We start from the raw sequence: 21,418 nt of genomic DNA, 5'->3' as shown, positions 1-21,418 counted from the left end.
AACTGTCTGCTATGAAACCATGACAACCAGCTGGTGAAGCTTGTGCTCTTACCAATTCCCACAGTCGAACATAGCACCTCCGAAGGTAGGTAGTTCCATTAAACCTTTTTTTGTTTCTATTCAAGTATGGAGGACAAGTGGATCATTAGTTTTTGGCATCATCTTTTTTTCTTTTGTCTTTTTTTTAAAATTTTTGAAAGAGATTGATGGATCATATCATGCATGTGGTCGAAAAATCTAATAAATTCGACCGTTGCTTGGCCAGGAGTAACAACAATGTCTTGTGTCATGCACCAAATGACACCAGTTCTGTGATATTTCACTGAGAATTATATTGTGCACAAACATGTTCATTAGGCCTAAAGCCTAATTTTTCCTGCATATATCATGACCGAGCACAAAAATTTAATGATTTTTAACTTTTTACATATCAAAACTAATGTAGATGATTATATACATTGTAAGGCAAGTGAACTATACCTTAATAAATAGAGATGATTATCTTGCATTCAATTGGGAATGCCTCTCCCAAAGTTCATGTTGACAAGTCGTATACATATATAAGCACCAATTTGGAAAAGATTCAGCTACCGATGATTTACTTTTCTTTCTTTATTTTATAAGATGAAAAAAATTAAAAAGAATTTACGCATATGTTTTCTATATTTACATAATAATCTCTATCTTTTCTGTATTTATATTTTAATCCTTCAAATCTTGTAACTTATGGCTAAGACATCCCTCGTGTCAACTGGATGATAATGGAATATTTTACTTATATTCTCCTAATAATATTAATTTCATATTTTCTAGATAGCCTTGTCTCTAGCTGTTAAACTCATCCAACCCCTTAATTAACCATGCCTCTCTATCATTGGTCCTCACAGCAGCCAAGTGCCGAGCCAAAACAACACAAAGCAAGCAAGAAGAGGCCGAGTCCTAATTCCTTATCAACTTAAGGGCACTTATGTCATTCTATAGTCCTAGTTAACCTTAATCTATGTTAGAACAATAAAATTAGCGGAAAGACTGATTTGCACAAATAGAGAACTTTACAAGGTCTTTTATATAAATAAATAAATAAAGAGATATGGGCTAATACACAAATATAGAAGATTCAGAGACTAATCTACAAAAAACTCAAAATAGAACTTTTGCTGCACATTATGATAGACAAGCAGTGAAAATGATCGGCAGTGGATTGGTTGGTGGTATTTGCTGCTCGCTAAACTTTATCTTTGATGAGAACTTGCCATTATGTTAACCAAGTTCTTAATAAGAGTTCTGGTGAATATATTCACAATATTAGTGATATTCGAGATTGTTTCGATATCAATTAAGTTCTTCTATTTAAGGACCATGTGACCTCTTGTACCAATCAATCTCTAGAGTCGCAATCAATTATTAAAACTAGCTCCTATGTTATCTCAAATGTTTATGGGAAGTACCATGCAATGCCAAAAAAAAATTTACAGTTCTTTTGGAGCCTTGAAATTTAATCTTTACTCCTCCTCATATCTAGCCAATTTTTCGGTTTGTCTTCGTGCAGCCTCCTACCATCGTCCTCGCAAGTTCCAACCTAGTGGGCCCACGCAATCTCTCTATTTATATCACATTTGCTCCCATACGCTCCCTCGCTGCTCCCCCTCATTCCCTCTTGTCTTCAACCTCCATGGCTCCTCTCCTCCCCTTCCTGCTCCTCCTTATGTTCCACTCTACCTTTTCCCAGCCTTCTCCCGGATACTATCCGAGTTCCAAGTTCAGGCCTATAAGCTTCTATCAAGGTTTCAACAACCTTTGGGGCCCTCAGCATCAGTCAGTCTCCCAAGACCAATCCTCCTTAACAATTTGGCTCGACAGCAGCTCAGGTCTTCTACTAACATTTCATCTCCTTTCACTTCTTCCCTTCCATCATACTTTAAGCTGTCTAAATGCGAACTGCTCACTCTCTTTGTGCCTAATACGTATGCAGGAAGTGGATTCAAGTCGATCCGCCCATTTCGAAATGGATACTTTGGTGCATCAGTCAGGCTTCAAACTGGCTACACTGCTGGTGTGATCACAGCGTTTTATGTGAGGAAACTCAGTCATTAAAATAAACAGTCATGCAAAACTCTATCAGTTATTACGTTGTTTAGCTTTTGCTTGATGGTTTGGTGATCTGTAGCTTTCGAACAATGAAGCGCACCCTGGATTCCACGACGAGGTGGACATCGAGTTCTTGGGGACGACGCCAGGGAAGCCATACACACTGCAGACTAATGTGTATGTGAGGGGGAGTGGAGATGGGACGATCATTGGTAGAGAGATGAGGTTCCACCTATGGTTCGACCCCACTGCCGACTTTCATCACTATGCTATACTGTGGAACCCTGATGAGATCATGTAAGTGATTGTAATTCAGTATTGGGCAATTAGGATAATGAGGTCATCATGCTTTGTAGGAAAAAGAAAATAAAATAAAGGAGTTTTTGTACGAGTATCCTTCTAAATATTGAATTTTGCATGAATACCCTTTCAAAATTAATATTCGTATGTATACCATTGTAAAATACTTGTTTTGCTATTTTACTTTTTTTTTTACTCTTGATTTTGCATACGTACCCACACCATCTAATGCCGCTAAAAAATTAATAGGTTCAAATTAAAATGACTAAAATACCCTTAATGAGTAGATGTGCAAAAAATAAATATTTATAAGGCGATCGCGATGGACGACAAAAAAATAATTTTAAAATTTTATTTTATTTTTAATTATAATAAATATGGTTTTTATTAGTGGTGTTAGAAAAACAATTATGTTAAGGGCATTTGTGCAAAAACAATGTTCTATGAGGGCACAGGAATAAATATAAATTTTAAGAAGGTATTCGCGCAAATTTGGATTTTTAGAAGGGTATTCATGCAAAAAATTCTAAAATAAAAGATGAGATCATCATATCCAGCAGTCCAAAAGGACCGACTTCTTTAGGAAAAAAAGGTGGCAAGTTTCAGAACATATCACTTAAGAGATCTAATTTACAAGCACCTGTGTTGTAGAATGAAGGAAAAAGTTTAAAGTTTTTTTTTTTTAAAAAAAAAGAAGTCAATAAGCTGTTGAATTGTTTCAAAAACTCACAGTACTATACAATTATCAGTGAATTGGGTTAGCCCAGTGGCGATGCCCCACCTCCAAATTTTATGACATGGGTAATTTTATGATGTGAGCCCCACCAAGTACGTCATTTAATTGAAATTATAAATCAAATCTTTCTTATACATAAAGCTAATGAAAAGTTTGCTAGAAACATGCAACTTGTTCAATGGCTCTTTTTAATATGCTACAGACCAAAATCTCCCATTAGTTTAATGTGGGCATTCTTCTCTTTGAACTGTGCAAGCCATGGCTCCACAGATATCAATCATGAAGGAATTATGACAACCACTGGGATCTCTCTCTCTCTCTCTCTCAGAGAGAGAGAGCAAACAGGTTCATGCAGAGGACTTGATGGATGTGGGGACTTACAGCCTATTTGGGCAGAAAGTCACGCCTGAGACTACTCAGTCCAAATTGGTATGGTCTTATCCAAAAAGTAAATAACATAGAGATTAATTTTAAAAATAATCTTTAACTTAAAAAGTAAAACAAGAAAGATGAATGATACAAACTGATAACAAAATAAACAACCAAGTTATATTCTTGGATTCCTTAACAGTTAAAAAAGAATAGAGAACAGTAGAACTCCGAGGACTTAGGTAGGTAAATATTGTTATTCTCTATCTACAAAAGCACATACTAAGCTATATTATTCGAGAAATGTCCTCAATGATGTGATACACATTTTAAAGCTACTTTCTTCATCTAAGTCTTGCATGAGTGCTAAGTAGACTCAGCTCAATATATTCATCTGCGCAGATTCTTTGTAGATGATGTGCCGATAAGGAGGTATGTGAGGAAGGATGAAGCAACATATCCGGTGAGGCCAATGTGGTTGTATGGCTCAATTTGGGACGCATCGTCGTGGGCTACCGAAGACGGCAAATACAAGGCCGACTACCACTATCAGCCATTCGTTGCGAGGTTCGCCAAATTCATGATCGGAGGGTGCTCGGCCTACGCGCCATCGGATTGCCGCCCGGTCGCTGCATCACCATCTGGCTTTGGGCTCAGCTCTCAGCAGAATGCTGCAATGACATGGGCACAGAGCAATTATATGGTCTACTACTACTGCCAGGATTCCAGGAGGGATCATTCCCTCACGCCTGAGTGCTTCAATTGATCCATCTTACTGTCACTTGGTCTGCTCTAGACTCTTTTGGTGTCTCTGCTTTTGTGAGGGCTGCCCTACTACTAAATGATTCAGTAGTTGAGGCGTTTGGGGTATTAAAATTTTATCAATCATTTATGTGTGGGTGTTGGTATTGTATTTGAAACTAAACAAATAATGTTGGTTTGGTCTATGCTGCAATTTGGGTAATAAAAATTAGTGAATGAAAATTTCAGCAGTTTGCAGCAGCAGCAGCAGCAGTTTAAGCCATCTCTAGGTGTAATCAATGAAAAAATTTAGGTTCAATGTGAATGGATCCACGGGTATTTAAGACTTCCAGAGGATTTGAAAACCTATGTCATCATCCAAGTCTTCTCATGTCGAGTGTAAGTTGAACTATGAAGCAAAATTCCAAGTGGATGAAAGGATTGAAAAGATATATCCGCAAAGCTGTCAACCTCGCATCAACTCACTAACAGTTGCATAAAATCATATAATCATGAAATCTCATAATTCTAATTCTCCTCTCAATATTCTAATGCTGAATATTAATTTTGAGTTCAATTTGTATACGACTCTTCATTTGTCAAAGAAGAGGAGGGGTAATTTGACAAGTTCGACCATGTCATGACATTATGCTCTCAGATTTTTCAAATGCAGAGAACAGGTTAAACATACTTTTTTCAAAATAGGGAAAAAAAAATCTGGAATCACAATTAAACAGGTTTAACATTGGTATATGGTGTTCTTGGTTCTTAATCCCTGTGGCTTTTTCATCTATTCTATTAAAATATACATATCATAGACATTAATTAGCAGCAACCACAAATTAACAAGGGCATCTGGAAATCGTGGAAACCATGAATCCATTTCTTAAGATGAAATCCATGCACAATTGAACTTTGAAGAAAATAAGAAGAGGTTCATGGGGTGAGGGTGATTGAATCATTTTAGGCAGTGTGGGTTGCAAATATTAATCTCTCGATCCTCTACAAATCCAGATTGTGGCTTTTAATTTATAGAAAATGAGCCCAAGCTGCAGCTGTAAATTAAGGACATCCATAGAGCAACCAAGATACTTTGGGCTACACCACCCAAGACTCAACTTGGAACCTCCCCAAAGAAAGGAGAACCATGAGCACCGGGGTATTGTCCGGTTCACCGCTTAACATGAGCATGCTAGGATGCCACAATGGATGGAAAATAAAAATATGATAATAGTCATCTCAGCTTATCTTGATTCTTGAGTGAACAAAAAAAATATATTGACCGGAAATGCAGCCAAAATAGACAAGAACCTAACAATAATGGATGACCTCTTGGATGGATTATCTAACGCAATTCGATTTATAGGACTTGCAGGACCAATTAGGCCTCTCTTGATTTGAGAATTGATGGAATAAACCTAAAAATCCACTTATCTAGCTTTATTTAACTAAATAAAAGCTGTTCTTGGCAAACCAAGAGAGTTGGAATAAGAAAAGATATTTTGGAAATTCAGAATAAAATTGCTAAAAAAACAATTTAAGGTGCTATTTTTCTTTAACCTGGTTAAAATTATTTATCCATTTAGATCAAACAGGGACTCAGTGAAGTCCCTTGATGTTCTTGACCAAAGAAAAGGTGCCTTGATTTTTGCACAAGATATTTGGGGTTGTGCCTTGATATCATTAGGAATGAGGGTTTTAGGAGTATTATGGGAGTGCAACCCCTGCTAGATCAGAATACCTGCAAGCCTCTCTATATTTTTTTTCAAAAGAAAGAAGAGGAAGACTGGTGCAAAAAACGTATTGTTTGGCCTTTTCCATGTCCCTACGAGCATGTGGAAATGCAAGGGTGAGCTCCACAGTTGCGACTCCAGCTATACCTAATCCTTTTTGAAAGGTTCATGCATGAATGCATCGCCTTGAACATGACAGGGTAGCTACCAATCATGCAAGCCACACTAATGAATCATAAAAACAAAACAATAAAAGCAAGGGATGGAATTCATCTTGCTCTCTACTAATAACATATTTTCCTATTAAAAATCACAAGCTTACGTATTGGTTGCGTGGCACCAAAAGCTACTTAACATATGCATGGCCCTGCTCAGGATGTGCCGTGATCTTTCTTCCCTCTTTCTCCTTTGGATGGTCCTATGATCTGATGTTTGATAAGATGTCATCCGGCTACATTATTAACTCCCTGCATGTATGGAGAATAATGTGTACCTCAATTGCCAGCAATCCCATCTAAGATAATGGAATCTAGCGTCAAAAGATAGTGGATCCGTAAGCCATCTAATAACTATCAAGAAGTCCCCTCTAAACAAATATGGAAAGCTCTTCATATTTGGTAGTTCTGCTAATAAAAATATTGTATCAAAACTTCTAATATTATCTGCAGCTACAAGAGTACCACTAATACTTCTAATAATAAAACAGGCTCCACTAAAAATCTCTCTTATACTGCCGTCAAAGTTGATCTCTAAGAAGTAAGAGAAACTAAGTGCCCAACATATCATTTTAAGAGTCAAAGTGACATCTCTCCAACCAACTCATGATTGGGGAATCTAGTGTGGCATCATTGTCATCAAAACATCCTCTGTAATTTCCTTATTTTGTTTTTGGTCGTAGGGGTGGGGAGACGTTATATCGATGGCGGGCCGAGGGGATCCCACCGTCACAAACGTCTCATCTATCTCTGATCCTTCGACTTTTGACGCAGAGGCTACAACGTCTATATGGAAGTCTGGAAGTCTGTCTCCCCGACAAGATTGAAACATGACCTGCCTTGCGAGGGGCAATGCCATTGGCAAAAAACTTGGCTAAAACGAATTGGTCCACCGATATATTCCATGTGTGGTCTCACTTTTGCCTTGGAGTTTAGAAACCTGCCAAATTTCTTGTGTCAGGTCCCAAAAGAATTTGCTTGGCTACGTCCATGTTTGTGGTTAATTGGAGAGTGAAAATAGTGTAGCAGTCACGCAGGGAGGAGCATGGCGGGCATGACCCTCCTTTGGTTTCTCGGACGGAAAGAGAAGTAGTTCAACATTTCCTCTCCTTCGAGGATTTGTTAATGAAAACATTTCAAGTAGAGTAGCAAACAATGCATTTACTTTTTCCTGGTTAGTTCCCTTGAAACTGCTTCTTCTTGTTCGACTTTATGAGATATTTTCTTCTCATTTCTCATTCAAAAGAGTTCTCTCTATCCATCCTTTCATTTTCCTACTAAAACAATCGAGCGTGATCCTAACTATTTACAGGTCATCTTTGCTTGTGCCTTAAACTAACTCTCATGTAAGTTTTTATACCCTTCCTGAACTTCCATCGATGCATAATAATTAGGTCCTTACCTTCTTGCCCGGCTCCCACATTTTTAATGAGTTCCTTCTAGTGCTCATGGTGGGTCACATGGAAAATACAAGAATAAGGATATCTGCAAACGATGGAGGAGAGCCAGGAAGTCCCTAGGGGATCAAAGCCTACAAAATATCTAATCTTGATTGTTAATACTATGATGTGAAAGCTTATCCATCAAACAAGCATGGATATGAACCTTGTGATCTCCATGTAAAAAATATGTGTAGGTACTCAGTTGTCATAAAATAACCTACTTGGTCCGGTTTTTGCTCCAAAAAAGGGAAATGCAAGTGCATCAGCAAAAATGAGTATATTCATCAGGTAACATAAATAATTAAAAAACTCTTAAACCAGATGGATATATCACAGGCATTCTGTCTCCACTCGCATGCGGAGAGCTAGAAATGCAAATTCTCATGTGTAGTTCGACTCCACCATCTGTTAAAGCATTAACGAAGCAGAGTATCGTAATTTTATATTTTCTTTATATCAGAATGAATACAGATTTCATCAAAAAAGAATGAAAACCGATCAACCATACTTTTGCCACAAGCAAAGACTTAATCTAGAATGCAAGTAGGGAGAGAGAGAGAGATTGACAAAACTTTTCAAGTGCATATCAAAATTTTCTTTTCTTTTACTTTTTACAATAACTTGCATACCCCCCACTAGTTTTAGCCGAAGAAGATCAGATTTTCAGATGATTCCACATCAAGCTGTTGATTTCGAAACCCGAGCTGCAAATAGGATTCTGTTCCCAAAAAACTCGTTAGCTTGTCATCAAGACATCAATTGCATTGCCACAGTTGCCATTTTCTTGCTGCGAAAACTAGAAAAATAACCCACCTTCACTTCTTAAAATATGACCTAAAAATGAAAGAGAAGTGATAAGATCCATAATAAAGATTATCACAGCAAGCCATCATGGACCAGATAATAAGCATGACACTTGAGTCCCATTTGAGGGACAAGTTAATCATACCCTTCTCATCAATTATTACTGCACATAGTTTGATGCTCTGCACAATTTAGCCCTCTCTCATACTCTGTACGGGTATAAACTCTTTAGTCCGTACACAGCCACTTACAATTTGAGCAATAGTAACATTAGACTATGCAAAACTTTTCCATACCTTCTCTTATGGTGAAGAGACCTCTGCAACAGCTTCAGCTACCAAAGAGTATAAGACATCATCGATCAATAACAAGTGAATAACTGCAACCTGTCCTCGCTTATACAGCCAAGGAATCCAGGGCCTGTGGAGTTTCGTTGGTACTTCAAATCAAGAATTGGGTGCTGATGTGGCTTTAGACGGGTATGGACTTGGAAAGAAGGCAAATCCCAAATGCACACCCCATGAGTTGACTCATCCCCATAAGCAAACAACGGGTTCTTGCCATCTCTGCATATGATCGCAGAATTTGACATCCGAAGTTCGCTTACATTGCCATAACCTATCTCATGTCTCCGAAAGGATGAACCATCAACCCTTTTCATGAGGACATGAGAACCTAACTTTCCCGAATTAGCAAGAGTAGGTGAAGGTGACAGTGAAGTTTGAGAAGGGATGCTATCATTAGAGAGCTCAACTCTGGGGCGAAATGAAGCTACTATGTCATTACATGAACTGCCACAAGCGAGAGATATGCATATATGTTGATTCTCCATTTCAGGTAACAAAGTTGGTCTGCAGCGAAAAATTAGTAAGGAATCATAATCTAGTATAATTTAATGAAAGTATCGAATTAAGCTTTGCTGCTTTAGCTTGTCAAAAATAATATATTCTACAAAGATTAGAAAAGGTAAAATATTTTATGATGAAGCGCATTAGCAAATGTTAACACGAATTAGAAACAATAGTAATATATTCAGCTGACAAAATCAAATCCAAGTCAACTTATTCAATTTGATTACCTTGCATGATACAAAAAGCATTAGGAGAACACCAAAGCACATAGAAACAAGTAGTATACATGCTTTTCTTGATCAAGAGAATAGCTGCTGCTAAGATGGTCTTGCCATGTTCCTCACGAATTTGCATAATTAAAAGGCCAGGCTGATCCTGATGCAGCCATTTTTAGAGCCTAGACGGAGTTGTTCAGTTTGGGCGTCAGGCCAAATAGGTAAAAGACCAGTAGAATTAGAGGCCGCCCAGTAGTATATCATAGCCTGATGGGCATTTGAAATAAATGTTTGAGAGATCAAAGATCTTTGAATTTACTTAGTGTTGGGCTAAGAAGCAAATCCATCCTGGTCTGTTAAAGAGATGTATTTGTGAAGAAAAGAGATTCAGGAAGGAAAAATAATACCAAAGGACATTATTTGTTTAATGATGTTTTAATTTTGTCATACCTTGCCGACAATTTCATATCCCCGTATGATTATATCTTCAATGAATAATGAAAGTATGAGTTATTCCTGTAGGCGTTCTAATGGAATTTAATACATTCTTCATGTTTTTCACTCTCTCTCATTTTGTTTCTCGAGAATTTTGTCACAAAAATTTTCTAGTTGGATTTAACGTGCTTAGCCTTGACAATAATACCTATATTCATATATATACCATTTAAAGTTGAATTATCATGAGAATTTGCAACAGGTTATAATAGACTTGGACTTGGTGTTGTATGCTGTTCTTGTACTATTTAAGTACAATAGTGATACAAAAGAAATACAACACCACTTTATAATGTAATAAATTCAGGAGATAGATGAGTTAATGCATTAAAGAATTTTCAGATTAATATTACATTCATGTTATTATTTTTACCAAAAAAAAAAGTCTTGATCAGGAAGAACGAAAAACCAATGTATTGACAATGAAATAAACAATAATGGAATTGGAAAGTAGAATTTATTCAAAATCAAGTTGCCTAAGGCAAGACTAAGTCAGAACCTGTGGATGCTGTTAGTTTTGCACCCCTAATGATCTGCAGAAGTGCAATTGATTTGAGCATAGTAACATAGTAAGAGTTGAGAATTATATTTGTCAAAAGATGAAACTCATAATATGGACAACGGACAAAGAGCAGACGAGGTCAAGAAAGAGAAAAAAAATGCAAAAATAAGATCAATTATCGGATGAAAGGAATATGTGCAAGTAATTCTAGATATTGCTGCGATATATATGAGTGCTTCCTAACTGAAAAATCAAACAAAGTTTGCAATGGATGGAGAGTAATATGCATGATAGCAGAATAATTTGATTTACTTGGAAAAAAACATAATTAATGGAATTATAGCAAATGAAAATCACAAGAAAGCATTCTCAAAAGCAATAACAAATGGCATGCCTCTCTTGGGAGGTTCTAGATATCAAATTCTAAACAAATTTCATACATCAGATAAGTGTATCAAGTGTACTACTACTAACCTTCCACTGCCACCAACGATCTCCCATGTACAGGGGCCTAACGATGAAGCAGTAAGGACTCTGTTGGCTCCATTATCAAGACCAATAGAGTGCACAGTATGAACTGGGTGCCTAGACAGGCCCTCTATGGAGTTCATTGGTTGTGCAGTTTGACGAACATCAAACACTAAAAGCATGCCATTCTGTGATGAGAGAAGAAACCAGCCACTTTAAATTTATGATTTAAAACACTCTGCAAACAAAAGCAAGAGCTACTTCATAATGTGAAGGACAAGTTTATACAGGAATAATACCTGCAATCCAGCATAAATATGATACGGACTGTTAATATCCCTTGAGCATGACCAGGCAGGACTCTACAAAATATTAACATTGATATGTAAGTTTTATGTTACAATGCTATGTAATTTGACAAAGAAGCGCAGAATGTTTTAAGTCCATTGTAGCGAATGAAAAGTAACTGGAATATTGTTAGTTCTGGAAAGTACAATTCATCAAGTTCTCTTTAGAAGCAGTGAAAAGCCATCCCTAATGAAATGAGAAACAGGGTGGAAAAAGGAGTGAAAATTTCTCAACAGAGCTTGATAACCTATATAATAAATCTGTAGATACCAAACCTGAATCCAATATGAGGAAGAACCATGAATTGAAAATTGCTTTTGGTACTGGATTTAGTCCAAACAAAGCTTGGAATGTCTTGGTAGTTGGTATGATGTATACAGAACTTTATGTTAGTTTTTGTTTTATTTTTACATTGTGATTTATTTGAGGGATAAAAATCAGGAAAGTGTTCAGAGAAACTTCGCCGGTTTAAAACTATAACCATAGAACTCCACTGGAAACTCCTTTTAATCAGGAAAGTTAATATTTCAGTTAATCAGGAAATTCTGTTAGTTCATATCTGTCAACAGAGTCTAAGTATAATAATAGGCTGGATTAGGAAGGTCCTGAATATATAAAGATTGCCCATTAGTTTCAACTAGGTCACATTCTATAAAGAACTATGAGACCAACCTTAGAACTTTCTTATAAAGGAATTCAAGGAGCAGGAAACTTCTAGTTAGGGTGCTGTACCCACTTCATAAATTCATCCCAGCACCTGCTTCTTAAGTACTACCTCATTCTTTTTTACTTTTTGGAGACATTTGCATCCCTGCATCCACACCTGTATTCACTACTGCACCCACTACCACTTCTACTAAGTGTGGATTCCAGCTCCTCGTCATTCTCATTCCTTCTTCTATGCCTCCTATTCAAATCTTTTTCTCTTTCTTCTTAGTTTGGAACCTTCAACCCTGTCCTTGGGGTTACATCAGTTGAATGATCAGTTACATCTTTCACACGGCGAACAAGATGATCATCCATGGAGGGAACATGGAGGACAAAACCTAAGGATGTTTGGAAAAGAGCTCCCAAAAACTATGGCAATGTGTATTGGTAATTTGGTATTTTTTCAAGAAAACGCATACAATTTTTACATTATTTTATATATTACAATAGTTATTAGGTGACATTAGATTATAAAGTCAATAATATGTCTAAAATCTATATATTTTTTAAAAAGTACAGATCCACTTTACGTAATTTGTAGTAATGAATGAGGTGGTTTATGATGTGCACTATCAAACTTGTAGAAATGGATTCAAGAAAGAAGGATAAGGATGCAAACATTGATTGGTTGCATGGTATAATGATTTCGAGCCAGCATCATTGGATGTGCAAGTGGTGCATGCAAAGTGGAGAGGGAATGAGACAGCTAGGTTTTAAAGCAGCATTTGGCTAGTGGTTATCCCATGTGACTATGAGCAAAAGATGTCCACGAGGTTCAATGGTTGATGAAAGCACTTTCATGACTTTAAGAAGGGCAAAGAAGAAAAATATAGAGAATAAGCAAAGATTGATTGTTGGGTAAATGAGCTATCATTTTATCACTCTAGAGATCAGGTGGACTATAAGGTATTGGATCCAGATGATATGGAGAAGGCCCAGATTCAGGTTGCTTTACAGAACAGTCTAAATAATCAGTGGCAGAGGAGGCAGCCATGCACATGGTACAGTTTGGCCCCCATAGTACAAGAGGGTTCTAGTTTCAAGTCTGTCAAGGCATATCCAGGCTATATAAGGAGCCAATCAGCGGCTGCTGGTACAGGTGACAGTTAGAAAGCATCTAATTTAGGACTTTTGATAACAAAAAGGGAAAGAAACCCAGAGATATAGCAACAACAATCAGTATTCATGACTTAGATCCACATACCTTACCAGCAAAAATTCAAAGTAGTAGAGGATTAATTTCATACTCATCAAAGGATAAGAAAATGGGCATGCGGAGAGCTATTGCTTCTTAGTTCCATTATAGCCACATTCCTGTAAATACTACAGACAACACTCACTACAATTTTGTTGTCAGCTCTATTCGGATAACTAGTCAAGCTGTTGATCCTCCAATATCAAGAGGGCTTTATGGTGAGTTGCTTGATAATAATAAGGGAGAGCTGGAGAAATAGATAGCCTCCTAATAAAGAAAGTGGGATGCATACAAGTTGGCATTGATATGCGATGGTTCGACAGGGCCCAACAGGTGAGCATCATCATTTTTTTGACATTTGTGACACGAAGACATTGTTCGATAATTCAGTTGATTCTTCTAACAAGGCGCACAATGCCTAATACATTTTAAGCTTGATAGAGCATATCATTAACCAAATAAAGGAGCAGCATGTTGTACAAGTGGTTACTTATAATGGACTACAGTATAAGGCCATTGGAGATTTTCAGATGATCAAGAGGCTATTATTATTTGCACCCCATATACCGCCCATTGCTTAAACCAAATACCGATGGATATAGGAACAAGGTGAAACATGTCTTGGAGACAAACTAGACCATCACTAAATCCATAGATAACCATACATGGGTATTGGCTCTAATGAGGAAGCAAACTAGGAGGTAAGATACTGAGGCCAACAATCACCCACGTCGCCACAAACTACATTACACTTGACAGCCTCATTTAGAAGATGGCAAGCCTTTGCCTAATATTCATGAGTACAAAGTGGCAGAAAAGCAAATATGCCCATAGTGACATGAAAGCGAGCCATGTGAGGAGGTTAGTAACAAGCTAACAGTTCTGGAAGCAAGCCGAGAGAGTAGTTAGGTGGCACTCGCACCTCTGTACCAAGGACTCGGGGTTGTGGATGACGAGAAGTATTCCCAAATGGGTTTTTTGTTCAAGTGATGATTACCGCCAAGGCCAAGATTAAGCAAGTGGATCCAAAGCATGCTGATGAGTAAATTAACATCATTGAGAAGAAATGGAATTGCTAGATGGACCAGGAGTTGCTTCCGATAGATTATCCAAGTACAATCCTCTTGTTGATTCTTATGACATATTATCATGCAATCCTTCCTTTGCTAATTAAATTTGCATGCCTTGGCAGCCTATTATCTTAATCCAAGGTTCAAATATACTGTCCCAGGAATATACCTAGATTAGGAACCGCTGACTGCTTGCTCGGTGTTATCTACAAGGTGGAGCTTGATACCAAAATTGCTGCCAGTTGCCTAGAGATAAGTAAATTTAATAGGAATAATACTTTATCAACTCAACCAAAGATTTGATGCCATAATTGGTGTATGTTTCCCAAATTAAAGCTTATAGGGAGGTCTCCAATAGCTTTGGTGAGAAGGTAGTTGTGGCAAACAAAGACAATATGAAACCATGTATTTTTGGACACAAACTCTAACTGATCTAATATTTCATGATAAATTATGTCTGAATTGAAATTTACTTGATTGCATTTGCAATTGAATGGTGTTCCATTTTAGGTTGTTATCCAAAAACTTTAGGATTTTAGCAATCCAGATCCTCTTATAAACATTCTCTTCCAATGGTTACGAGTGCAACTAGTCAACCTTCTCCTTAATTTACAATAACAAACTGAGGGACCGCCTAACAATGAAGAGACTTGATGACTTAGTTGACGTGCACTGTAATCTACAACTCAGATTAAAATGCATCCATGCAAAGGTAGAGCTAAAATATGATGACCGGCTTCATAATGAATTTATATAAGATGACGAGGATTCATTATTGGCTTGAGGGTCACAGCAGCCACAGCTTAATAAGCCAGGATCACATCCTCAACCAGCTAGTGTCATAGCAAAGGAGGCTAGGGTGAATGTAAAACACCAGGCAGAGAGATGCATGTCACACTCACAAGTGCCCATGCCTAGCAGTAAGTACAATCACAGAGCTCAGATGGGAGCTAATCAGGATCACAAGGATCTATACTTGAGACCACCCAGATGCTGAGGAGAGGTTATCATGAAACTCGATCCCATCAGGAAAGTAGGGCCAGTCAAGTTCGAGGGCTTGTCAAGCCATCAAGCAAAGTCGGTCAGTCAAGGGCACCCTCGGAAAGAAAGCAAACAAGAAAGGGAAAGTAAGATGTAGATCCACTGGAGAGGGTTGGTAAGGATCCCCTTCACATAGATTCTGAGGTCACCGAGCGCTCAGATGCCCAAGTGCCTCACAATACAAATGATGATGCCAATGACAGTTGAGATGTATTTGGTAAGCAGAGAGGTAGTAGTGAACATGCGGGGATGCACACCACTCACAGCCATATAGTATGAATCTAATCATCGATGAGTCGTTTAACTCATGCCACGCAAGATGCAACCACAATGCATGATTTAAAGCCTGCAAAGATATGATAACATATAGGAGATGGGCCCTCAAGGTGGTTCAAGATCTGAGACTGCTACAGCTAATGAAATGGTGCGCAGAATAAGATCCTTGGTCATCTCTAGATCTTCATTGTACATCGTATCCTTTTCTACATAGCTAGTGTACTACTTGTACGCATATCCTTTGATAGATGTCTCATATTCAAGTGTCTACCACCCTCCATAGCCTCAGCAAGATTACGGGTCAAATTTTGCTTATGCGATCTTCTCTCAGGTGGGATGGTCAGCCCAATATCAGATAGAGCATCAATATCAGGGTAGTTGTCCAAGAGGATAGGATTATTGAATGCAAGGGTGGATACAACACCTAGGCTAGAGTCAAGTCTAAGGCTACAAAAGAGATCCTGGCATCTACAATCAACATAGACATTCCATGAGGGACTAGATGGTGGTACATATTTTGTAATTCAAATTTATCTTATATGTATTTTCAATATAAAAACTATGGATTGTTTACTTTTTCTTATTACAAGTTTCCGGGACTATTTGATATGTATTTCTATGACCATCCGTTTATAGTCATCATATATCTTGACCCTCACACCCTTAGCATCGTACATAAGCATTTTTTTTGAATCTTTCAGAATTTGGAAATACATCATATCATCAAACATTGTCATGTTCTTTAGCTACTAGACCATAATAACAGGGAAATTTGCTCCTGAAGAAGCTATACATATACAAATAACATTCAACACAAGCCATATACACTAACAAAACATAACCCTCTAGGATGTAGAAACAGAACATAACTAAATTCTTCCACTATTAAGATGAGCAAGCAAAGGCAATAGCTAGAATGGTTTAGAGTAGCTTGTGCAGCAAAACTTAACATTTAATACCCTAAAGGCATGTTAGAATTTCTGAGACAGAGAGAATAAGACTACAATTGACAAAATCACATAAGCAAGATTGTTCTCGAATAATAATAGTGATGGTGACAAGCTCAGAACAAGTCAATGCTATATTAGCATAGAGCCCAAGCAAGATTGTTCTCGAATAATAATAGTGATGGTGACAAGCTCAGAACAAGTCAATGCTATATTAGCATAGAGCCCATCTTTGCTAGAATTAGTCTACCTTCTTAAAATGCAAAGGTATCTACTAATCAACTAGCATTTCAAAAAAAAAATTATCCGAAGGTCATTCAATCAAAATTCCAATAAGCATTCCATGTGAAGGTACTTATAAAAGATTACATCATATAAACAATATATCTGTTGAGGTTAAAAAATACCGGTAGGTCATATCTGAGGACAACATTGTTGCTTGCCACACTGCAATGAACAGACCCTAATTGTGTGAATTAACTTTTCACGAAAAATTACCAAGCAGAGCATTCAAGTAAAAGACTCTGCTAAATAAAAAGCATATGGACCTGAAAAGTGATAGCTTCTTGCCCAATGATGCAAGAAGTGCAAGTCCATTAGGAAGGAAGCACAGATCCCTAATAGCTTTAGTATCAGGAGGAAGATGGATTTTATCAATTCCATTCGGAACTAACATGCTAATCTGCAGAAAGAGCGAAAAGCGTCAGAATATAAAGCATAAAATAAGCAATGAACAAGTTTGATCTTTGACGTAATCACTGCTATAGCCTGTAAGTGGTTTTAGTTCCAATATTTATCACATACCTTACTTAAAATATGCTCCCCTCCTACTCCAGGTGCCTTCCCTGAGACAATTAAAATTTGTCTAGAAACATCTATTCCCATAACTCGAGCACCATCCAACGCTAATTCATTCTGTAAACATAAGCAAAATAGTGACATGGTTGTATGTAGCAGTTAGCTTTTTAAAATCCTAGATTCTCAGGTCGAAATTATTAAATCACAAAAATTGGTTCAAATAAAAAGCTAGGCATTCAACACAAAAGACATGCAATGCATATCTAAATAATCATATATTCAAAGCTACAATAACCTTATGACTGCAATACCTAACTTATTAGGAGCATAGTATGTCGTATCGGCCCGAACCGATCAGTATGAGGTGTATCATACCATACCAATTTAATACTGATACCTGGTAACGGTAGCGTACTGACATTCGGCGCACAAAAAAAATTTCGTACCATGCCATACCAACATTGTGCTAGTGTGGCACCAGTACGGAGTTCAGTACCGAGACAACAAACCTTGATTAGGAAGCATCAATCTGAAAAATGCCGCTTTAGTTGTCTAAACTCTAAACATTTTGGATATGGAAGAGTTCCTCTGCAGCCTCACAAATTAATCTCTAATGGTCTGGAATGTGATAACTCCAATATCAACTTATGAAAAGAAAAAATAAATTACAGACATGCATCACATGGGGTAATAGAAGTCCACAGTTAACAGCAGAATTGACATAATGATAGTATCAGCTCGCCAGAATATAACATGGCCTAGTAATCAAGCCATATCCTGATTATTTGGGGCTGGCAGCTAGCCAGTAATAGGCCAACAAAAACAATAGCCAATATGTTACAGATTTAAGTAGTATGCAGTAAAAGCAGACCAAGGGGAAGGGGGGGGGAAGGGGAAGGGGGGGGGGGAGGTTGACTCCTTAATTAACACAAGCCAAACCAACATTCCAGTTTGAATTTACCCAACACCCGCAAACAATTCTTACCTTAAAACCTAAAAGGGGCTTCTATTTCCTCTCAAACCAGAGCACAATTAAAGGGCTTATTGGTCAAATACCTTTCTTCTTTATGAATTGGTGTCCAATCTACCATAAACATAATCAATAAGTTAAAAAACTCACGAGATTTAACCTAAACTTATTAATTAGAGATACAACTAATGAAAAGACAATAAGTACTGCTTCTAACTCTTTCAAAAATGCAGACCAACCAAGACTAAAGCAAGTGCTGACACAGTCATAACATAGCACCTTATCTAATGATCAACAAAAGAAAGCAAATTTCAGCTCTTGAAGTATCAAAAACCAAGCATCTTCTTATAAAGAGCACCACAAAAGTATATGACTAGCCAATGAGAAGTTTCCATCATCTATCATCTCGAAGATACGACCCTCCCAATCCCAAGCTACACTATTGGAGAGTTTCTCACAATCCACCAAAAAATTAACAGCAATCCCTAAGACTTCATATTTTCGAATATAAATTGTACTTACTTCAATTAACATATTTCATAAGCCTAAACTACAAAGATCTACAAAACTAGTAATGTTTAAAAAATCCTATATATGCAGCCGCATATTAGGAAGTGATCTGCTGACTTCACCAAATGCTCTCTTTGCAGTTAACTTATGTGTCTGGGCTATTGCAAGATTATAATGGATTTCCTAGGGCTGGAAGTTTATGGGAAAGCAGATATTATCAGGGAAGCAAGAGGTTTTGCTTGGTGAATGCTTGGTGCCAGCAAGCTTTAGAAGCAACTGGGATGATATTCAGGTAGTTTGCAAGCATCCTGCATGTCATGGGATGTGAGCCCATGGAAATGATGGATGCAGGAAGAAGACACACAATAATCAGTAAGGAAAGAATGAATGAGGAGTTAATTTGGCCTAAATTAAATTTAAGTTCAACATCATTTCAATAATATGGATGATGTTAATTAAGTATACAAATACTATATATCAAATTTAACTAATTAACTGATTAAAGTCCATTGTCCGCCAAACTATATTTGAAACCTAAAAATCTAATATGACGCAAAGCTAAAGTTTACTCAGCTAAAAAGCCAACTAAAGAAGCACCAACGTCAAAAGTTCTCTAGGAGCTTGCCTTGATGCTCGGCCGAGGTGATGAAACCCCTAAGCACCTCAACAATCCTCAAGAGAAGTAGGTTCACTAAGGCAACACCTAGGCAAGCAACTAGGACTAAGCGAGAGGCATCTAAGCAAGCACCTATCTGATGTCCAGCACTACTCTTCTATCTTTTTTGCCCATCCTTTTAAAGCTTTGTTAGCTTTATTTTGATGTTGATTTTGGTCTCCTGGACCTCTTATAAACAGGGGGCTGCTCAAGGATAGTAAGTGGTTTATTATTTTGTTTTATGTGTTGTTTAGAAGCATGTAACATTTACGGGAAGTGGTATTTCACAGTCCTATTTGAATTTTGAAGCTAGTTAGGATGTCCAGTGGTTTATTTTCGCCAACTTTTATATAGAACCACATTACGGGTCGGAAAGTGATATTTTGATTTCTTGTTTCATAAGATGTGAAACATGATATCCAATGCTCAAGATGATCGTGATTTAGGAATGTTGAAACACGAATAAGTAATTTTATGATGTTTATATTATTTTCAGATATAAATACATTTGTTTCTAATGCAGTTATTGGACTTTTCCTACATTACCACTTTGCTTTCTTCAGGCAAACACCTTTTTGATGCCTAGCGCCTCAGGCAATATAGGGGTCTTGTCATCTTGAGGACACCTTTTGCTTTTGACGACCTTGTAAACAAGGACAACTAGATAGTGTTTGGACCAACCTAGGCCCGTTTTAATCATTTGCACCCATGGAATGTCTCATTTCTCCTAAACAAGAATTTCGCTGTCCACTTCTTAACTAGCGATTCCATTACTCCAAGAGTAAAAATCAAGCACTTGTCAGTATGACACTCTTCACAACTTCAATCTTTTCTTAAATAGCCATGTCGAGGCAAGGCAACAACCATAGCCATTATTAAGGAGATTCATGGTGCTTAGCAGATGGATAATCAAATTCTCATCCCCTCAGTGCAGGGGAGGTTCCATCCAGGTAGAAGATAACCAACAAGATCAAGGTTTGTTTCAGTGGCTTGTTTGAGTGGATAACTCTTTAATAGCTTGTGGCTTCCGCAAAAGCATAAACCAACAAGATTGGATTCCATAACTAGGGTGATGATAATCTCTAAGAATTCATGATTGATATTCTTGTCAAAGAATTCCATTATATCTGCAACCATCTATAGGTCTAACAGACCTATACCAATGTTTATTTCCTCTACCCTTCTTTGAAGGACACAACCAAAACTTTTATGGCTAGTTCAGATGCTTCGATTAAATTTCCCTCAATAATAATATCCCCAGGGAAACAATAGTCATGATCATGCTTTCTTAAATTGTAACACTTTATGTAACACCATGGTTCTTTGTCCAGTAATGGCCTGATTTTACTTAAAGTGAAATATCTGGCACTTGTTTTAGATGGATAAGAATCTCACTTTTCCAAATTCTTAATGTTAAGAGCCTTCACCATATGAAAAGTGCAACTTATCAAGCAATCATGCAAACCTATCATCCAAGGTTCGTCGTACTAGTGCATGCCAACCACGTACTAGGCTATTGTTCCATGCCAATACCAAAACGAGACTCGGTATGCCCTTCATACGGAGTCTCCATATACCGAACCAACCCCACATCGGGCAAACCAATACTGTATCAGCATGGCACCGCTGATAAGGGGTCCGTTACCAAGATAACAAACCTTGCTATCATCAATATCCAATTAAAGCATCACCCACAGTTTCATGCAAATGATAGATCTTACCTTTGGGATCTCACTTGGTAACATCACATATGACCACCTTCTTGGGGATCATGTAAAATAGGCATTTGGTGAGTCACATGCTTTTTCATTGTTCACCTTAATTCACTATGTAATTCTCCAATACATCTTCATATCTACAAGAAACCATCATTTGCTCTCCCTCTTCTTCTAGTATTATTCCACATCTTTTGATTTAATTGATCGAACATGTGATTTTGCT

At 37.4% G+C, this 21,418-nt stretch overlaps 2 protein-coding genes across 5 annotated transcripts in view; one reads left to right on the top strand and one right to left on the bottom strand.

Annotated features, from left to right (window-relative positions):
* Positions 1–1,636: 1,636 nt before the first annotated feature.
* LOC103714134 (probable xyloglucan endotransglucosylase/hydrolase protein 32) lies at positions 1,637–4,517 on the top strand. The gene is made up of 4 exons (XM_008801287.2): positions 1,637–1,868; positions 1,973–2,073; positions 2,168–2,385; positions 3,896–4,517. Exons 1-4 carry the CDS (start codon positions 1,673–1,675, stop codon positions 4,257–4,259), a joined length of 879 nt encoding a protein of 292 aa, XP_008799509.2. The 5' UTR covers positions 1,637–1,672; the 3' UTR covers positions 4,260–4,517.
* A 3,515-nt stretch (positions 4,518–8,032) lies between these two features.
* The window catches only part of LOC103714133 (E3 ubiquitin-protein ligase RFWD3), a 36,754-nt gene continuing 23,368 nt past the window's right edge, over positions 8,033–21,418 (bottom strand). Inside the window, exons 9-15 of one of the 4 annotated variants that reach the window (XR_005510724.1) lie at positions 17,349–17,459; positions 17,093–17,226; positions 16,952–16,991; positions 11,259–11,321; positions 10,966–11,147; positions 8,725–9,279; positions 8,033–8,458 (exon numbers count right to left, since the gene is read on the bottom strand). Coding sequence is in view for 1 of the 4 variants with exons in the window: in XM_039123671.1 (XP_038979599.1) it covers positions 8,790–9,279; positions 10,966–11,147; positions 11,259–11,321; positions 16,952–16,991; positions 17,093–17,226; positions 17,349–17,459 (1,020 nt within the window). In the remaining 3 variants the exon portion in view is untranslated. Of the gene's footprint in view, positions 9,280–10,965; positions 11,148–11,258; positions 11,322–16,951; positions 16,992–17,092; positions 17,227–17,348; positions 17,460–21,418 lie in introns of all 4 variants that reach the window. The other 3 variants (XR_005510725.1, XR_005510723.1, XM_039123671.1) reach the window with 3 other exon arrangements.

This window comes from Phoenix dactylifera, chromosome 2, assembly GCF_009389715.1.
Source record: "Phoenix dactylifera cultivar Barhee BC4 chromosome 2, palm_55x_up_171113_PBpolish2nd_filt_p, whole genome shotgun sequence".
Lineage (NCBI taxonomy): Eukaryota > Viridiplantae > Streptophyta > Magnoliopsida > Arecales > Arecaceae > Phoenix > Phoenix dactylifera.
This window is presented reverse-complemented; position numbering and strand designations above follow the sequence as displayed.